At 33.3% G+C, this 21064-nt stretch overlaps 1 protein-coding gene across 6 annotated transcripts in view; it reads left to right on the top strand.

The window, feature by feature from the left end:
- The window catches only part of LOC138696333 (tudor domain-containing protein 5-like), a 141959-nt gene that overhangs the window by 48798 nt on the left and 72097 nt on the right, over positions 1 to 21064 (top strand). For 5 of the 6 annotated variants that reach the window (XR_011331330.1, XR_011331333.1, XR_011331331.1 and 2 more), the window contains exon 3: positions 2152 to 2289. The exons of the other annotated variant lie outside the window; for it this stretch is intronic. Coding sequence is in view for 2 of the 5 variants with exons in the window: in XM_069821142.1 (XP_069677243.1) it covers positions 2152 to 2289 (138 nt within the window). In the remaining 3 variants the exon portion in view is untranslated. The remainder of the gene's footprint in view (positions 1 to 2151; positions 2290 to 21064) is intronic. 6 annotated transcript variants of the gene reach the window in all.

The following is a 21064-nucleotide window of genomic DNA, read 5'->3' as shown; positions in this document are numbered from 1 at the left end:
GATGTCACTGGGTAACCGGAACCAAAATATTGATTACAGTATTTTCGAATTGATTTTAGGCAAGGAATAACATTGTGCTGCTCTCTTGCACGAATTACGGACCTCTTATCTAGTAACAAACAATGCGTATGTCGCGAATTTTTTATATCCTTAAGGTTTTTTTTAAATTTACTGTAACTCATTTGGGTGCTTTTTCGAGCTGACATTAAATGGACACTTTGTGGGACTCTGTGACCTGTGGCCCGCACGATGCACAGCCTCCCATTAAGAAGGTACTATGTATATTGACAATAGAAGAAAACATTTTTATCCTAGGTAGAGTAAACGCAAGAAGAGCTTGCCACGGAAAGCTGCGCGAACTTCTGGAAATGTTCGGGTACACTCGACCTCGCTTCGATTTGATTAGCAAACTGTCGACAGTTCTCAGTCGTCTGCTGGCTTGATGTTTCGAGTGAGATTTATCACAGCGCATGTAATGGAACCTAAACCTTGTTGCAGAGTAGCTAATAACATAACATTGTTGAAAATACAGAAGCACGAATTCTTTTACATATAAAATCACTGAATGAAATTACAAAGGTGTTATAAGAAATATGTGATCGTGTAATAATTGATATTTGACATTGTAATAAAATACTAATAACTAATACTATGTGATTTTATTAAAATGTTCCGATAACTAGCGTGGTACTATGGTCGATTTATTTTAATCTGTATATACTCCTTACGTTATGAGTGGTGCCTGTATCGTTTTTCATACATTTATAAACGTTATAAATAATTCCCTAGTTTGTGTAACGTTTTATTAGCACTTCCTATTTCATGTTGAAGGTATACTGATAAGCTATCACAATTTGACTAATAATTATGTGTGTGTGTTCCGCCTTTGCTTATCATACAATTAAAATGGTGAAACTAATAAATCATATTTCCATTAACGTTTTCGGTATCTATGTACCATCTTCAGATGTATATATATCTAATGCTAATTGATAACCAAGCCTCTAGGTGCATGTGTCATAAACTTAAATAATCAGTGTTTTTGTGCGTACTTCATCGATATAACACAGTACGCACAAAAACAGATGTATATATATCTAATGCTAATTGATAACCAAGCCTCTAGGTGCATGTGTCGTAAACTTAAATAATCAGTGTTTTTGTGCGTACTTCATCGATATAACACAGTACGCACAAAAACAGATGTATATATATCTAATGCTAATTGATAACCAAGCCTCTAGGTGCATGTATCGTAAACTTAAATAATCAGTGTTTTTGTGCGTACTGTGTTATATCGATGAAGTACGCACAAAAACACTGATTATTTAAGTTTACGACACATGCACCTAGAGGCTTGGTTATCAATTAGCATTAGATATATATACATCTGAAGATGGTACATAGATACCGAAAACGTTAATGGAAATATGATTTATTAGTTTCACCATTTTAATTGTATGATAAGCAACGGCGGAACACACACACATAATTATCAGTCAAATTATTAGCACTTCCTAATTTAGAGCCAACGGGGGGCATTGTTAATACATAGAATGTTATACAGAACTCTTTTATCTTACAAACACACTTTAAACTATATAAAAATCCTGATATGAGGGATAAAACGCACAATATGTAACGCATACACTGGCTTCTACCTGCTCTGCACAATACATTTCATGATACAAACAGCTCAAGACCGCGCTTTCAAATGTGCCCTGTAATCAGTATTACGTCATTCATAGCAGCCCTGTGACGAGCATGACGGCACGAGGACCGAATATCGTTCTCTGTGCATCAGTCAAATGAGCAAGCTTTCTTTGCGCTTCCTCTAGGAAGGTTGTCGTGAAACACTGAAACTGCATATCGTAACTGTTGTATATGCTTCAGCAAGTTATTAACAGTACTAAATTGGTGGTGCAAGTATGAGCTATTCACAGCTGGAAAACCTTTTATCTGTCTCCATGCTTTTATATGCTTTCTTGATATCTTTTGCCTGTTTAAGTTAATGCATTATTGTGGATGCACTTGACTTTCCTTAGTTTGTTATATATTTTCCTTGGTGAAGTCTTAAAGCAGAAAGTATTAAACCATTAGATTTTCTCCACTGTAAATAGAGTAACTGTAAATGTGCATGTTTATTTTCAGGCACATAAGGTGGAAGTAGCTCTGGTAGATACTAGTGGTCCAGAAGATATCCACATCAATGATGTGTTAGAACGTGAAGGACTGGCACAGTTTATGACAAGCAGACAGCCACAGCCACCACCACCCCCAGTCCAAAGGGTAACTCTCTTGCAACAAATTCTGAAGTTTCGTAATAAGTAGATTTTAATGATTTTTAACAATTATTGCCGTTTAATTTTTTTGAAGTTGCTGACTTTCTAACAGAGAAAGAATTTAGAATTATGGAACTCCATCACTAAACAATTAACACATTCTTTCTCTTACATTTTATTCAGTTTTCTGGAATAGTGATTTTCAGAATGATTGACTGCTCTTCACATGCAGAATTATACAGTTGTTGTGAATATAATGTTGAATTGACATTCTGTATGTTTATTTTCAATCATGTTATATAATCTATTATTAAAACAGCTCCAGTATCTACTTTAGTTTTCTAGAACCTTTCACACTACAGCAGAAAGAAGAAACTACAAAATCAGAATTTATGCAGCATATGATTATCTAGCGCATCACATATACTATATCAGAATTCTTCGCTCCTATAACTCTTATGAATGCTCAGAACTTATTATTAAATATATCGATTTAAAGAAAAAAAATTTGAGCTAGGCAAGTTCATACCAAGAAAGAAGGGAAATTACGTAAAAGTGAACTACTACGTGTTATTCAAAACACACAGACTATTGGAATATTGACGATCAGAATAACTCTGTACCAATCCATAATGATATCAAGTGGCATACAAATAGAATTGGTACAACAGTCCTTAAAAATAAGAACTCACTTCCTTTCATATCTGGTCTGTACTTATAGTATTATGTCCACTAAACGTTCTTCCTCATTATCATTGCAGAGTTTGCATTTATAATTGAATAGCTAAATGGAAAAATGTCGGAAGCACCAAATTAAAATTTTACAGTAACAGAAAAAGAAATATTTATGCTTAGCATTGTAACGTTTTCTTACAACCTCCTAGATTTTACAGCCTATATTTAAGGTTGCATTTCAATTTTCAATCAACAGAGTTCACACAGTATAATAAAGAGTACATGCAACATGTTTATATTAAAATATTGCAGTAGGAAATAAATTGTCTCTTGCAACATCTTTCTGTTTAGCCATTCAATTATTAATAAAATGCTGTCCAGAAAGTTGGAATATTTTCTTAAAGGAAAGGATTGCCTTAGATACTAACATAGACAATACTTGCTGGGTGTATTCTACATATTATTCATAGAAAATTTCCATTAAATTGCATATTTTTACATATTAGCAGTAGCTTTGCTTCATACTAATAAAATGAATTATTTGTTAAGTTCTGAAATTTAAATTTTGGCATTCTTATTGAATATTGTATTGTAGTGTTCTACTTCTGGTGAAGCATTAACAGTGTATTCGCAAGTTGAACAACTTCGTAACACATTTATTGAAATAATTATATCTAATGATCTGTTAAGTTATTTAAATAAACAACTTTTAAACTTGATTATGTTAATATTAAACTGAGATCATATTTCACATAGTAGCAGTAGTAATATATTTTATATCTTCGGCAGTTGGATGATCTCCATTTGTTGTTGAGCATCCTAGTAATATTTTGTCATTTTCAAATTGTTGATCCTTCTATCTTTCTTATATTAGGGTAGAAAGAAAGGTGGACCTTGTCGTGTTGCTTTATAGCTGACGTCTCAATAGGGCCTCCTCGGAGCACTTCCTCCTCTCTCTCTCTCTCTCTCTCTCTCTTTTTTAATGTAAGAATGGAACAAGATGCGGGAGCAGTTCGTGTATCTCCGGATGACATCATTGACTGCGACGTTTGAATAGACATCTACCACTACGATGTTATCTCCATCTCCGAGGAAAGAATGTCTTTATTACCGCAAATGTATGAAGAATTAAAAGCTTTATTAGACAAAGTGAAATTGCGGGAGTCCCAAGTTTCAGTGGGTAAACTGTTACCGCTTTATTAATCTAAAATTGTTACCTATTTTGAATCAAGACCAGTGTAGCAAATATAATGAAGTACAGAAGGACTTGAGAAAATAATTTGAGACCAGATTTAAGATTTGGATAGTTCTAATTTAAAATAATTGTGAATTTCTAAGATGTTTTGGTTATTGTTAATTATTGAAAACATTACGAAACATATTATTTAACTATTACTGTAATTAATGTATTAATATTGACGTATCGTAAGAATACGTACCTTAACCAACAAGTTTAATTGTAATTTAATTATTATTCTTTAATTGAATTTTATTTTATTAGATATAGTATAAACTTAAAAAAAAAAAAGAGATATGCCAAAAACTATTTACTAGAAATAAAGTATTGTTATTTAGTCAACTGCCCGAAGACAGGTCTGAACCTCAAATATGATACAAACAAGGCACTGCTTATGAGGTAACTAAGCCAGGAGATAATGGAGTAGGGTGGCCAGTTCCTTGTGCTTAAATAATTATGTAACATGTATGGTTCTTCATGGTTCAGGTGTTTTCTCTTTACTCATTAATATATAATTATAAAATAAATTTATTATTATTACTACTGCAAGCTACTTAAGAAATTTTATTCCTTCCGAAAACAACCGTCTATTGTGACATTACAACTCAAAAGTGTAGCTTTGTGGAATTTCTCCCGCAACAGTTACAACTTAGCTTGCTCATGGGTGTGACATGAATGCGATCGGCTATCTTCGAGTGTTGTGCTTATCTCTTCAGCTGACTACGCTATCTACATTTGCTCTCTGTAACAACTTTTATGTGTTGGCCTTGAGATGCCTGCTTTATAGTATGCAATGTGGAGATATAAATATGAATACTTTATGCAGGTGGGCTGCCAAACAATCATGTCCTATATGCAACAGGAGAGGGCTACTGCTTCACTGTGTGGGAATTCAGGAATTATGACACTGTCATTGACTATATTCTGCTATGATTTACCTGCACTGGCAAGTTATAGGGATTCTTGTAAATGAATTTTTTTTTTGCTGTTTTTAATCAATCTCTTAGCTGAATAGAAGGAAATTTTACGACTAGTTGTATGTTTTATTCTTGGGTCTTTTTTTTTTCTAGGATATCTGTCCTCTCATTTCCTTCCAATCTACAATGTGGAAGTGTCCACTGCAAAGCAATTTGTTTTTGTAGTTGTGGTAATAGTTTTAATGACTGATGAATTTCACATAGTTTTAAAGAGCTGGCTGACTGCTGTTTGATAGTTTGAATGGCTGACAATGAGTTAATACAGATCTACGGCTTTCTTAAAATACTAGATTCGATATAGTAACTCATTGATTAAAGTTCTCGTTAACACTTTGTTAAAAACATAAAATTTACTTTGTCATACGTTAAAAGTGTTAAAATTGTTAAAAAAGGTATATACCTTCGACAGACGGCCCGTTTCGACGAAAAGTGTTAAAATTGTTAAAAAAGGTATATACCTTTGACAGACGGCCCGTTTCGATGCTATGTGTCGTCGTCTTCAGTGTCTCTTGAACCACTGGTGATTTTGACTCTGCGATGTGCAGTTGTCGATGGTGGGGGTGGGGGTGTGTTGCTCCTATGGTGGGGGTTGGCTGTTTGTATGTTATGATGTATTATGACGTCAAATAATGTGTGCGTATCGAACTGTAGTTGTGTGTTAAGTATATATTGTGGGTGTGCTATTGTATTTTTATATATTTCGTACTGTTCTAGGATGTTTAACTGTGAACTTTTTGGTGTGATGTGTAAAATTTCCATATCTGTTTCTATATTATTGTAGTCATGATTATTGTTGATAATGTGATCTGCATAATTTGATGTAATGTAAGGTTTGGTTATAGCTTTAATATGTTTATTATATCTTGTGTGAAAGGATCTTCCTGTCTGTCCTATGTAAAAATGTGGGCAACTATTGCATTTTAATTTGTAAACTCCAGTTAAATTATATTTATTTGAATGTTTAGTGTGGTTATTTAAGTATTTCTGTGTTGTATTATTTGTTTTGTATGCAATTTTGTACTTTAGTTTTCTGAATGAAGTTGCAATTTTGTGGGTATTGGTATTGTGATATGTTAATGTTACGTATTTATTCTCGCGTGCTGTTTGTGTTGGTTTGTTCTGTTTTTGTTTTGCCTTTTTTATTAGTGTGTCTATTATGTTAGGGTTGTATCCATTGTCTTGTGCTATATATTTTATTGTGTTTAATTCTTCAGTGTAGTTGTCATTGTCCATTGGTATATTAATTAATCTGTGTGTCATTGTACAGAAAGCTGCATGTTTTTATTATATGGGATGATTTGATGAATTGTGTATATGTGTTGTGGTTGTGATGGGTTTCCTGTATATTTTGAATTCGTGTCTGTTATTTGTTTTGGTTATGGCGATGTCTAAGAAGTTTATAGCTTGCTTATGTTCCATTTCTACTGTATACTTTAATTTGGGGTGTATTTTGTTGAGTTGTTGATGTAGGTTTTCTATTTGTCTTTTGTTTCCATTATATAGGACTATTATGTCATCTACTTATGGATGCCAGTACATTATTTTCTCTGCGTGTTTGTTGTTGTCGGTGTTTAGTATGTGTGTTTGTTCTATGTTGTGAATAAAGATTTCAGCTACTATACTTGATATAGGTGAACCCATTGGTAATCCTTCAGTTTGTGTATAGTATTTATTGTTATGTGTGAAATAATTTTGTTTAGTAATAATTTCTGTGATGTGTATAATTTCGTTAATGTGAGTCTGTGGTATGTTATTTTTGATAAGCATTTTCCGAAGTATTTCTAGTGTTTCTGTTACTGGTATGTTTGTATATAGATTTACGATGTCAAATGATGCTAATGTTGTATTGTGTGGAATGTGTTTGTGTTTTATTTTGTTAACTAGGTCTATGGTGTTGATTATTGTTGTTGTGTTTTCAAATTGTATACTATTTCTTATAATGTTGTCTATATATTTCGCTAATTTGTATGCTGGTGCATTCTTGTAGTTAACAAACCAACACAAACAACACGCGAGAATAAATATGTAACATTAACATATCACAATACCAATACCCACAAAATTGCAACTTCATTCAGAAAACTAAAGTACAAAATTGCATACAAAACAAATAATACAACACAGAAATACTTAAATAACCACACTAAACATTCAAATAAATATAATTCAACTGGAGTTTACAAATTAAAATGCAATAGTTGCCCACATTTTTACATAGGACAGACAGGAAGATCCTTTCACACAAGATATAATGAACATATTAAAGCTATAACCAAACCTTACATCACATCAAATTATGCAGATCACATTATCAACAATAATCATGACTACAATAATATAGAAACAGATATGGAAATTTTACACATCACACCAAAAAGTTCACAGTTAAACATCCTAGAACAGTACGAAATATATAAAAATACAATAGCACACCCACAATATATACTTAACACACAACTACAGTTCGATACGCACACATTATTTGACGTCATAATACATCATAACATACAAACAGCCAACCCCCACCATAGGAGCAACACACCCCCACCCCCACCATCGACAACTGCACATTGCAGAGTCAAAATCACCAGTGGTTCAAGAGACACTGAAGAAGATGACACATAGCGTCGAAACAGGCCGTCTGTCGAAGGTAAACACTTTTTTAACAATTTTAACACTTTTAACGTATGACAAAGTAAATTTCATATAGTGACTGTTTCAATGCTGATACTTTACCTTAACTAACTACTTTCGACATGGTGTTCATCATCTTCTGAATTCTAGTAGGGTTCCACACTATCTTCCGGTCTCTTGTGTGGTATGTTTATGATTAGTAATGTTGTGTTGAAAAAGACGTTTTTTCTGAAATTCAATTGAGTATTGAGGGTGTTGTATGTGTTTTTGTATGTCTACAACACATCACAACCATACTAAATCACACAAAAATAATTCAACCTACACAGAACACATCACAAACTCCATCACAACTATGGCAGTGTAGAAACAGACATACAAATCCTACACATTGAACCAAGAAAAGCCAGGAACTCAACACACTAGAACAGTGGTCGTCGCACTCACTGAAATGGGTAAAGTGTATGCGGTGCAAGGAATTATGCTCCATAGTGCAGAAGGGATAGGGAGACAGCATACCGCCAGCAGCCACGGTTGCACGCTGGTGCTGTAAGAGACTTGCAGGTAAGAGACACTAGCCCGAAAGTGCAGTGTGCTGATGACCGTTGCACTAGAACAAAATGAAATTTATAGATATACAAAAACACACACAACACGTCCTCAATACTCAACTGAATTTCAGAACACACCCTTTTCGACACACTATTATCAATCATAAACATATCCCACTAAGAAACCGGAAGATAATGTGGGGACATCCATTAGAATTCAGAAGATGATGAACATCACTTCGAAACTATTCAATTAAGGTAAAATACCTTTATAGTTTAATATGAACAGTGTGAAATTTATAAGTCATTTATTGAAATAACTTTATGGATCATTAGCGATAAATAAGTGCTTTAAAAGAATGTAGTCTGAAATGAAGAATCAAGGAAAATACACTGACTGGCAAAAAAGTGGGTCATATCATAAAAACTGAATCATTGTCAATAAACAATAGACAGAATATTATTAAATTTAATAAGTTTTATGGCTAGAGAAAGAAGTATTCAACATTTTTGGAGTTGAATACGATGTTAAGATGTCATAAAATGCCTTGCTACCCTTACGCATCAGACTATGTGCATTATGGTTTTACAAGACAGACCAATAATGAAACCTTTCAAGTTTTACAATTGTGCAGTGGCTGCTATTGATGAATTATTTATCAATGTGTAGCACATTTTCTGTCATGTCTCTTATTCTCTTATTCAAGAAGACATTGCAAAAGCTCTTGCATTAGTTGAGGGTGTATGAATCATTTGTTTTGTGACTAATGCCATCAGTGTGTCTTTTGGAAGCATCCAACATGCTCTATGGCGATTCTGTGAGCTGGGTACCTACTACAGACATTGGAATCATGCCATGATAGGTCCACATTCACCAGAGATAACAGGTTTCAGGTTCTTCATATCTTACGATATTTCCACACGACCACAGTCCAAGCCAGAAATCGTCTCGAAACAGTGGGGAAGGTTACTGTGAGCGAGAGGAATGTTAGACCAAGACTCTGGGAAGCCAGTTCGACCTCAAGAAGACCTGCAGTTTCTCCATAGCTCACCCCCAGCACCAGGCAGCAAGATTGCAGTTTGGGCATCAACACCAGAATTGGACTGTGGACTAGTGTCAACAGTGCTGTTCACGAATGAGTCGCCGTTTTGCTTCCCCTCACCTGATGACAGAGATAGAGTATGGAGAAAGTATGGGGAGCGATATTCAGCTTGCAACTTCTCCAGACGAATGCTGTTTGGAGATGGCTGTGTCATGATATGGGGAGATATCAGTTTTGGAGCCCAAACAGAGCTTGTTTTCGTCGATGATAACACTCTGAATGCACACTGATACATGCAGACAATGTAATACCCTTCCTTAGTGAAAATGTCATCCTTATGCACGACACTGCCCAACCCTATGCTGCTCGCTGCATGACTGACTACCTTCGCGACATCAGGACTGACCAGCACGCAGCCCAGATTTAAATTCTGTTGAAAACCTGTGAGATATGCTCATCCAAAGTGTCCGACATTGCAACTTCGATGTCCTGAACGAAATGCAGGTAGCATTGTAGAAGTGGAATCTCATCCATCAGGAAACATTGCAAGACCTGGTGGTCAGCATGGCATGATGGAAAACATCATCGCCACTAGAGGTGGTTGTTTAGTCAACTGTCCGAAGACAGGTTTGGACCTCACATGTGATATCAAGAAGGCACCACTTATGAGGTAACTAGGCCAGGAGTTCCTTTCCCCTTCCATTGCATACATCTCTGACTAGCTACAAATTACATTAGTCAGATTTCAGATGCATACAAACAATATTATTGTTCTTCCTCTGATACATATTGTCAAATGAGGTGTACTGGCTGATAACAGATGTACATATCAGCCAGAACCTTAATCAGAAGACACTAGGAATGATAACTCACAATATTAGGGCAAGATACGCGCACAGTGGCAGTTTCAGTGGTATACTCAAGTGCTAATGCAAGTCATTGCCTCAATAACTTCATGAAATGCATTACTTGAAATTTTGCATAAATTACAATACTGTAGAACTTCAAAATAAATTGCAAACAAAAAGCATTTTCATGATGGGAATGAAGTGCACAGGGTATATGTTTACTTCATTTTACAATATGCCTTTGTCAGAATGTAGAAAAATAAAGTAGAAGCTATAAAATTATTATAATTCTTTAAAATATTAGGTGATCCACTTTTTTTGCCGATGAGTGTAATTATAATTCGTTAATTATATTTATTTTAATTCTAACATTCGACACTAAACAGATCACTTAAGTTATATTAGATATGACTATTGTGATACATGTATAATTTTATTTCTATTTTGTATTAAAAGTATCTATTATATTTCAGTAACTGGAAAATTGTATAGAATTTGACGTTATGTATAAGTTAAAAGATCACGATATATTGATTTATACTGTATATTTCAACTTTATGTTAGAGGATATTTGTATCTGTAAAATTCATACCTTAAAATTTTCGTTGTTTTTTTTTTTATATAAAACTGTGAACTTCAAGTACGGTAATACTGGACTATTGACATTTTTAATGTATTAATTTTCTTTCGTGATTTGAGGAAGTAATGTGCATATATGTGTCAATTAATGTGACATTTTATTATGAGTGGATCTCACAAATGATTAGTTGAAAGTGCCAAGTTTGACTTAAGGTTGTGGCAGAATCTTCCAATTATTACAATGCAGTCACTTATGAATTGTTCGCACAGTCTGTGGAATAGTGTCATGCTTTTTGTTAGGAGCCCTGCACGTTTGCATCAGATGTTGGCTTTCATTTATTCAGTGCCTCACAGTAATATTATGCACTGTTAAGTTCATTAGAGCAGCGTTTCTCAAACTTTTTTTAAGTCAGAACAGTTCCGCGGACCACCTTGCTCTAGTTCCCTTCAAAAGCAAATTTATCATTTTTGTAGCATATTTTAATACCAGTATACTTATGTTTTGAAATATAATTAATTAAAATTGATTTAATTCAATTGATTTTATATTAGTGTTAACTAATTAAGTTAATGTTAATAGAAGAAAATTTATTTTCGTTTTTTTAATAATTGAAGGCTATTAGAGTTTGGATAATCTTTAACTTAGATTAATGAGATGGATGAGCCTGCTGATTCTTGCACAGTTCTGTATTTGAATGTATGCTGGTAAGCTTAAGTCGGAGATTGTCACATACATCGAGTCGACTTCGGTACTTTGTTTTTATTAGAGTTAGTGATGAAAACCCTTTCTCACACAGATACGTAGAAGCGAACTGAATTATAATCTCTAAAGCACCATTGTACAGTTCACTATATTCTCTTTTCACTTATAATGAGGTCTAGAAATTAACCATACCTTCCGCTTGGAATTTCATTTTAAGTCTGGTGTCACTCGAGACTTCAATTAAGTTAACTGTTCTCTTTCACTAAATGAAAGTTTGTTATTTTAATATCGCAATGAAATGGAACGAACCCATGAAAATTCGTCATATTTACTTGGAAAATAAATGTTATATTGTGACATGAGTTGTATTATTGGTGTGTGACGCACAGTCCGTGACCATTTCAATGTGCAGACTGGGTATCGGCAAAACTATTAAGAAAGTTATAACTACATGAAAAGGTTGGTACTTTGATCCTCTGTTATGAATTCGGATGGTCCCTGGCTGGGTAACAGGCATGGCACTTAGATGTGCAGGGAAAAGATGGCGAGAAACACTATGTTCATAGTGCTTTAAATCTCTCTTTTGTTACTGAGAGTAGAGTGGGGTAATAAAATTCATAAAATGTCAGTACTGCGAGGAAAAAGTGAAAGGCGATTGCCATGTGTCATTTCTAAACTCTGAGATTTTCAGCTATAGCGTGATACGCAATTCTTTTGAATTTTATTTTTTCTAACGTTTTTTTTAAGGACCACAAGGGCAGACTTCGAGGACCACAGGTGGTCCGCGGACCATAGTTTGAGAAACACTGCATTAGAGGATGTAGTGTTGGTTAGTAGATTTGGATACAGACTTTTTCAATACTGCTGTTAGCAAACTGACCGACTGTTGAAAAAAGTGCACAAAAATATTTAATTATGAGGAAACATAGTTCATGTTCACTTTTTATTGATATAATTTCAATATTTTTAGAAATAGATGGTGCTAAGATGATTAAGTGGTTGATTCTCGATGTCTTAGACTTTTGCTGTCATTTATGACTTTTTTTTATTTCCGTTACTGAATTTCATTTCTGAACTGTAAGTGCAGTATTCTTTACCCCAAAGATAGGATAAGTAAAGATTGATGAAAAGCAGAATCTAATTTTGATTTGTGTGTGAAACAGTTGGTAAATTTTTACTGAAACCATCTCATTTAGGGGTAAGATTATTTTGTGTGCTATAGACTTACAAACTCTTCCAAATGAAGTCATGGTAAGGATTTGTGCAGTTTTCAGTCAGGTTTGAGCTCTTGTGGCAAGCATGGTAACTAAGCACTAGTTCAGTTAAAAATTGAAAACGCTAGTGCAGATAAGTAACATTATGGTAAGATGGGATGTGTTGCCATGATTCAAGTTCTTATGTTCTGTTTGGTGAAATGGGTGATAAAATTCTGTGTTACTTGACGGATTATTTAAGAAATCATACAAATTCTCAATTCCTTTAATAGTGAGTCTTTGACAATATTGTAGTAAATAAATATAATGATAGAAGGTTTATTACTGTAAGCAGAAGTGGTAGTGGTAGTGGTAGTAGTAGTAGTAGTAGTAGTATTAGTAGTAGTATCTATATATATATATATATATATATATATATATAATTTGAACTGGTAATGGAAATTGCGGGAAAATGGCTGAACGGATTTTAATAAATGACCCATCATTTTGAAGCTTGGAACCCAAAGTTTTTCAGAAAAATAGTAGTTTTCAGTGAAATATCAATTTTCCTACATTATTTTCCTGTTTTCCAAAATCCATCTTTCTTCAGTTTTGAGAACTAATTGCATTTCAGCACGGCCGTGATTTCAGAATAAAACAAAACACACACTACAATAAACAATAGCTATTACACGAACGCCATGTCCTGCAGGATTGCTGACATATTTAGAGTTCAAATTCAATTGGTTATTAAAAACTTCAAGACTTGATAAAAGTAATTTACATGTCTGATTCTGTGGTGTGTAATTTTCTGAGTATAGCTGTGTATTGGATATTGAAATCTACAAAACTTGAGATGGTTTGATGACATTATTACCATTAGAAATGAAATTGCATTACAGTTAATGCCATGATGTGACTATTTTTCATTAATTATACATACTAATGTTATACTGATGATATAAAAGTGAAACATTTTGGGAATATATAAGTACGATATAGAGAATGTGTTAAATTAGATCTTCATTTCTGTAATTTACTGAGTGGCAGCTATTATATATATAAAACTACAAAACTTACGTAAGATAATAATATTGTTATTAAAAATCAAATATTTTTATAGTTATTAATCAAGTGGGGCTGGTGTAGATACTTCTATCCATCATTCTCTTCAATATTGGCTCGAGAGAGCGCAAAAATTACAGTTCCCAAGGAAAGAAGGTATTACTTACTGATAAAACAAGAGGCCTATAAAATTTTGTAGTCTCGCGATCATTTCAGCAAGATATCTTAGCAGGATAAAATGATTTTACCCTCTACATTTCAAGCTCTACATGCAGCAGCTATACCAAAATGCTATGTCTATTGTTCGAAAGCATAGCAAACTTGACTTTTACAATCCACAATGACCTGAAATAGCATTGCTTTACTCCCACATGAAAAACCCATTGATCGCTCTGACATTGTTACTTGCGTTTTCGCGTTGAAACTCAAGATACATAGGATACATTTGGTTCAAGAAAAAGTATTTGGCATAAAAACCATTGAGAGGGAGTATGTTTCATTATTATAGAAACAAATAACTTTCAAAATGTCTGGTATTTTTCATTGAAAATAAATCTGAAAAATTTTTATTTGAACTTATAATGAACTTAGTTTGCAGCATTTGCTGCACAAGCCACTAGTTATTATTATTATTATTATTATTATTATTATTATTATTATCATTATTATTATTATCATTATTATTATTACTAAGAATTAGAAATTACGTCTATTTTAGGAAGGTAAGAAATTACAAACAAATCTGGATACAGCATAATATAGGCTATACTAAGAATGGATGGGAAAAGAATCTCTCTACAAATTTTTAATTACTGACTCAGTGTAAAAAAAAATTAAAAAGACATGTAAAACATTTGACGATTTCATTTTGTATGCCGATATTGACCAGTTTGTCTAGAATAGTGAAGGATAATGATTACTACTACTGTTACTACTATGCTGCTACTACTACTATTACTACTGCTACTGCTGCTGATGCTGCTGCCGCCATCACTGCCACCGCCACCAAAGCTACCACTTCTAACCACAACCTTCAGTAATTTTTTTTCTGTGTACCGAATTTGGAAATATAATATACTAAATCCTCCACTACAGTTGTTTTAAATATACATATAGGTAGGTAGAATTTCTATTGTGAATGTTTTTGTGACTTTTGTGACCTAAAATCGGAATTCACATGTCTAATCCATTGTTTTTTCTCCACATTATAAAATTTAAGGACTTGTAATAAATATTTGATTTTGCTAAAACTTAATTGCATGGATGAATGTAATAATGATTAGAGACAGGCAAAATATGAATTTTCATATTCTAAACTATTCCTCCTAGCAGGTTGAAAACCAGTTATTTTTCACGATTCACGATGTGTATAACGTAATTAACGCCAAAGTAATTGTCATATTTTTTTTAATATTCTCACAAAATATTCATATTTAACAAAATTCTTAATATATATATATATATATATATTTTTTTTTTTTTTCGTATTTTGCATGTTCGTTCCCCTATCAGGTTGCTGATAGAGGAAACAGCCTCCAGATATGAAGAGTAGCTGCGACTATATTGAATAAGCAATCGCAGACAGCCAATAAGGGGTGGTCCTCCAGCTTGGGGGTTGGGCGAAGGGCTAACAACCCATTACTGTAAAAAGAGCTTGTTACGAAACTCCAACATAAGTCACTTAATGGAACTGATTTTTTGTTAACCTTTGGGGAGGCTGAGACGTATATGGGAGAATAATATTAAAATGGATTTGAGGGAGATGAGATATGATGCTAGGGATTGGATTAATCATGCTCAGGATAGGGACTGATGACGCCCTTGTGTGAGTGTGAAAATGAACCTTCGGGTTCTATAAAAGCCATCTAAGTAAGTAGTACTTACTTAAATGGCTTTCTAGATATTATGAGATAATAGAGATGTTATCCAGAGAACACTTGAAAAACCCAAGCCAGACATTCCACCAACATTCCGGAATCCCCAAGGGCAAGAAAAATCTCCAAATTCTCTTTTAGAGTCGTTTAACTTCTAGCTTCAGTGAATTCGAGAAGCCAAAATAAAATGAGTGATTGCATTTACACCTCTGCTCATTCTTTAAAATCCAATGAGAGTGTTTTTAGTGTTGCCCCTACTTTTATACGTGTAAATTAATGTTTTAAACAGGTTTCAACCATCAGTTTTGCTATCTATTTAATTTCTCCTCTTTTTCCAACTACATGGTCTTTCTATTGTACAAAACAAATATTAACTGACAGGAGATGTAATCTTTTGCCAGAAAATATAGAAAAGTTATTTGTGTTGTAACAAGTGTTGAGTAGAGCCAGTGTAAAGACTTTTTTTCTCACTCTCTTCAGTGTAAAAAATTGAGTTACCCAGTCCTTGTATTCGGGTAAGGATTTGATGATGCTGAAAAACTCGGTAATTATGCAGATTTTTTGTATTTTTTTTTGGTAGCATATTAAATATAGATAAAACTATCACTTAATATCTAAAGATTTATTTTGTAAATAATTGTGTAAACCTGTTCCAAATGGTTTAGGAACAAAGATATTTTAACAGTGAAATATTTATTTCATATTTTGGAAAAATTTTCTTCATATTGTGCTAGTCTCTAGCATTATTTTTCTATTACGTTTAGTGGACAGTAATATTGACATATAGATTTGACATTTCAGTAGGCACATATTTTCAGTAGTCTTTATTTTACTTGACAACTTTTCACAGGACAAATGGAAGAAAACTCAGGAATAGTACAGTAAAACCTCTATTATCCGTGGTAATGAAGGAGATGAGCTGAACGGTTAATCTGTACCACAAAAGATTTTCGTAAATTTAGTGAATAATGCTTTCACTTTGGTAATTTTCTCTATGGTCTTGTATTGAACACGCTAAGTAGTGGATCAGAAGTTCACTGATATAAGTCTGATTGCTAACAATTAGATTTTAGGGAATAAGGAAATTTCTTGTAATGGCCATCTGTGGAAAGACAGGAATAGTGGAGGTCTCATATTGTAGATTTACATAATTTATATACTTCATCCTTGATTTTTATTAAATTGCACACAGTTGTGACTCCAGTCTTGTATTCTGAGATGAGCCACAGTTTCTCGTTTCCCGAAACCACCCATTTATGTGCACTATTTTATACTTAGCACAACACAATTTCTTTGATACTCGTGGAAGACATTTTATATAGAAGTTATACAATATGACAACTCGAACAGTAGACTATACTGTGTAAGGATAAAGTCTTGTAATAACCCTCTCTAGAAAAAATAATGTGCTGATGTAATGTACAGTACATACTCCTTATATTTTTGTATGAAAAAAAGCGAGAGATAGACAGTTGGATAATCCACTGATCGGTTAATAGGGTGACGGATAATTAGGATCCTACTGTATTAGTAATCAAAAATGTTGTTAGAATTTATTAAATGTTATGCTTGGTTATGTACTTGACTAATCTCGTATTGATATTGTACTCGTAAATACATTAGTTTATATCATTCTTTTCCTTAAAAATTCTGCATTTGTTTACACACACTTGCTTCGATTGCAGTCTCTTGAATAACAGCTGAAAATCAAAATCAGTATTAAGAAGTCTTCATTTCTTTTTCGCTTTTCTACCAGTTGGCATATAAATGATATGTTGAAAAAGGATTGTAACTCCTTGTTGCAAGTTTTCCTACATTTAAAAACAATTTATATTTAGAGATGGTTGTTAATGCATTGATTTAACCAGCGAGTTCTTTATTGTTTAGTATTATAGAAATGCTACATTTTTAGGCAAAAATAGTATAATAAATTTATTCTGTTATTTAATTTTGTTCTTTCACTTGTAAAGCAAATAATTTAAAAAACACCTAAGTTTGAAGGTTGTATGAGATTTTTCAATACAAAACTGGAAAATAATATTGTATTTGAAGAGTTTGCAGGAAAAACGATGAATGTCACAGTTTTCTTAAGGTTGTCGTCATTATCTAATTCAATGGATCACTGCGAAATTTAATGTTGTTCTTATGAAAAATGGTAAAAAGGAGAATTATCACCACGAATACAGCAATCCTTTCCTTTATTTCCTATAAAAACAGCACTACATCTTGCAGTTATAGACTCAATTAGATCATTATCTAATCCTTAATTGAAATGTGACATTCATCGTTTTTCCCGCAAGCTCTTCATTTTGTATTATTGACTCTTTTGGTCATTACCTTGGAGGTAAATTTTACATAAATCTACTCTCATACTTGAATTCTAATTATTTCTGAAAAGATGTAGAGAGAAACATTGAGGGAGTACTATATATATATATATATAGACACATAATGTAGAAAAACTACGGACATCAACTTAAGGTAGTTTATCACGCAAATAGGGCAAAATGAAGTAAGGATAATATTCACTCCACAATCAAGTTACTCCTTAATGATTTTCTGTATTTCACAATTTATGCATGTGTAATGTTAATCTATTCAGCTTCTATTTCCTAAGCAGGAGGTAAAATGGTGTCTGTTTGCTATTGTATAGCTAAAATTAAATTATGTTGTACGAGTCAAATTTAGAAGCAAACAAAATAAAACCAAATGAAATAATTTCACGACCAAATAAGTAAACTAAAATTTGGAATAAGAAACCAGTTCCATGGTATTGTTCTGATATGTCAAGCATTTGGTGCATGCAGTCAACTTTCTGTTATCCAGGTATGGATTAACAAATTTGTGGACTAACCATGAAGGTTCCCTTGCCCCTCCTTCTGGAGATATTTAGATGAGAAAGGAGACAGTTTGGTAAGAGATAAGTTAATGTTACACATGCTTTGCTCTGTTTGCTCCAGTATCCGTAAGGAGGTGAAATCGGTCAAAAAGAAAAGATAAAGTGTCAGTGGACTATTTGTAGGGTATAACTCTCCTTGAAAGTGACAAAATTAAATTAAATTGTTGGTAGTTTTGTTATTGTGGTAAAACAATTTATAACCTCTGATTGTGAATGATTCTAGTGCTGCAATTTTAAATAAGTCTCAATTTTATGACATTTCATATTAACCGTGTTTTTGATTTTCCATGAAATGACTCCCACCCATTACTACAGATAATCAAGAGTTGACTGTATATGGTATGTGATATGATATATGGTATAGATTGCAGGTGAAGGATGGGTCAAGCCTATGCACTCTTAGACCACTGATATGATTCCATTGTGCCACCTCCAAATTTTGACATGGGCAAGAAATGGCCAAAAATTTTGTCTGAAGTTCTCTGTCAGAAGTAGGTCCTTTCGTATGCTTTACGTCTCTCCTAAGCTAGCCCTAGACAGGTTTAAGCACACGAATCTCAGATTCATTTGCAAGCATTGTGACCACTAGACTATATTTAAATGTGAGGGCTGGGCAGTATTTGAAATACATTTGTATTTTGTAATTTGTAAGGATTTTCGAAAGTATTTTGTATTTTGTATTTAAATACATAACATTGATGTATTTTGTATTTCAAATACTCAATATATTTTTTTCTTCTTCCTCTTGTCCTTCAAGTTTTGGATTTGGATTCGAAGAATGAGCTTTTGTCTTATTTGCCTACCCATTTCAGATGTGCTAGCCATACATTTAGTTTTCTTGCCACAACTGATTTCCTTAATGCCACAAAGAAATCTCCAACAGCATCAAGAATCCATCACCCACCACTTGCTAAATGTTCAGCATTATGGAATGTGTCTAGGAGACCCAAATCCTCAGAAATTAGATCAGATGTCTTGAAATATTCATTAAAGTTTCCTTGCCCAACTCGATGGAATTCTCTTTATGACTCAATCTCGCAAATATTGCAATTCAAACATGATATAAACAGTATATGTGAAAAACTGGGATTGCCAACCTTCAAAGATGTTATGTTTCAGTACCTTGAAGAATATTGTGCAGTTCTGAAACCCATTGCCGTAGCCCTTGATTTAATGCAAAATGAGAAGACATGCTATTACGGCCAACTTTTGTCCACATTAATTTCCCTCAAAAACAGATTACATATTCTGTTATCTAGCAATCTACACCATCATTTCAAGTAACTCCAATCCTAATAAGTTCGCTTTCATCAAGATTTAAAGTGATATTTGATCTGACCCCAGAAGTAAATTGAGCTATTTTGGCAGCTTGCTTCCACCCATCATTTAAGATGGATGGCTACCTGACACTGCCTCACCAAATGATAAGAGGATACAGAATATGTGTGTGAAACCAGCTGAGCAGTTCTCTGCTACACCTTTCGTCAGTTCAGACAATGAATATGATAAAAACAATTGTTATGTTTTCAACTCAAGTACAACAGACTTTGAAAAGAACTTATCTACTGCGGAGTATGAGCTCATACAATTCTTCAATGGCAAAGGGACAATCCTGTGCATTCTAGAGAATTACCCAACTGTGAAACAAGCTTTTATAAAGTATAATACAAGTTTGTGTTCCTCTGCTCCTACAGAAAGACTGTTCTGTTTTGCAGGATTTATTATTTATTCATTCACAAGCAAGGGGATTCTTATCTGATAAACTTCTTGAGAAACTGTTTTTTTTTTTTAAGGGAACAGTAATTATTCATATGTAGCATAATTTCATTGCTGACTGGGTAAAGGAAGAATGTTCAGTTATAGTGTTTATATAAAACTTCGAAGTAAAATACTTTTAATGTTAATATAATATTTTAGATTTTCAGTAATATTCTTATTTCTTTAGGCCTATATATTGTATCGAGTATTTAAAATACAAATGTATTTTGGTTAATTTTTAAAAGTATTTTGTATTTGTATTTCAAATACAATTTTTTGAAGTATTTTGTATTTGTATTTGAAATACTTGGATGTCAGTATTTTGCCCAGCCTTGTGTGTAATAAATAGTGACGGATGGTAACATACAACAATGTAACTTTATACATATAGGACATTGTATTGTATATCCGTTCTTTGTGGTTATGTTACAAGTAAGCAAGAAACATGAACCACATATATTGGAGATTGTTAAATTCCTAGAATCTTAGTCAAAACCTTAGTCTTGTCATCTAACTATCTTTCTGCTGTTAGAATAGTTCTAATGTAAATGCAAGCAAGTGGCTGTCATACCCGTGATTGGCTACTAGTCGAAACACTCATACAATGCAGGAAAATATAGTTCAGTATTTGAGGGCCATAACCTTGCATTTATTTTAAAAGAAAATTTGAATTTCAGCAGGTAAATATGGTAAAACATATAACTGGATTCATATGTACAATGTTATGTAAAAGAATAGGTACTTTT

Source organism: Periplaneta americana, chromosome 3 (assembly GCF_040183065.1).
Source record: "Periplaneta americana isolate PAMFEO1 chromosome 3, P.americana_PAMFEO1_priV1, whole genome shotgun sequence".
Classification (NCBI taxonomy): Eukaryota; Metazoa; Arthropoda; class Insecta; order Blattodea; family Blattidae; genus Periplaneta; species Periplaneta americana.
The sequence above is the reverse complement of the archived record's forward strand: the minus strand, read 5'-3'. Positions and strand labels throughout refer to the sequence as shown.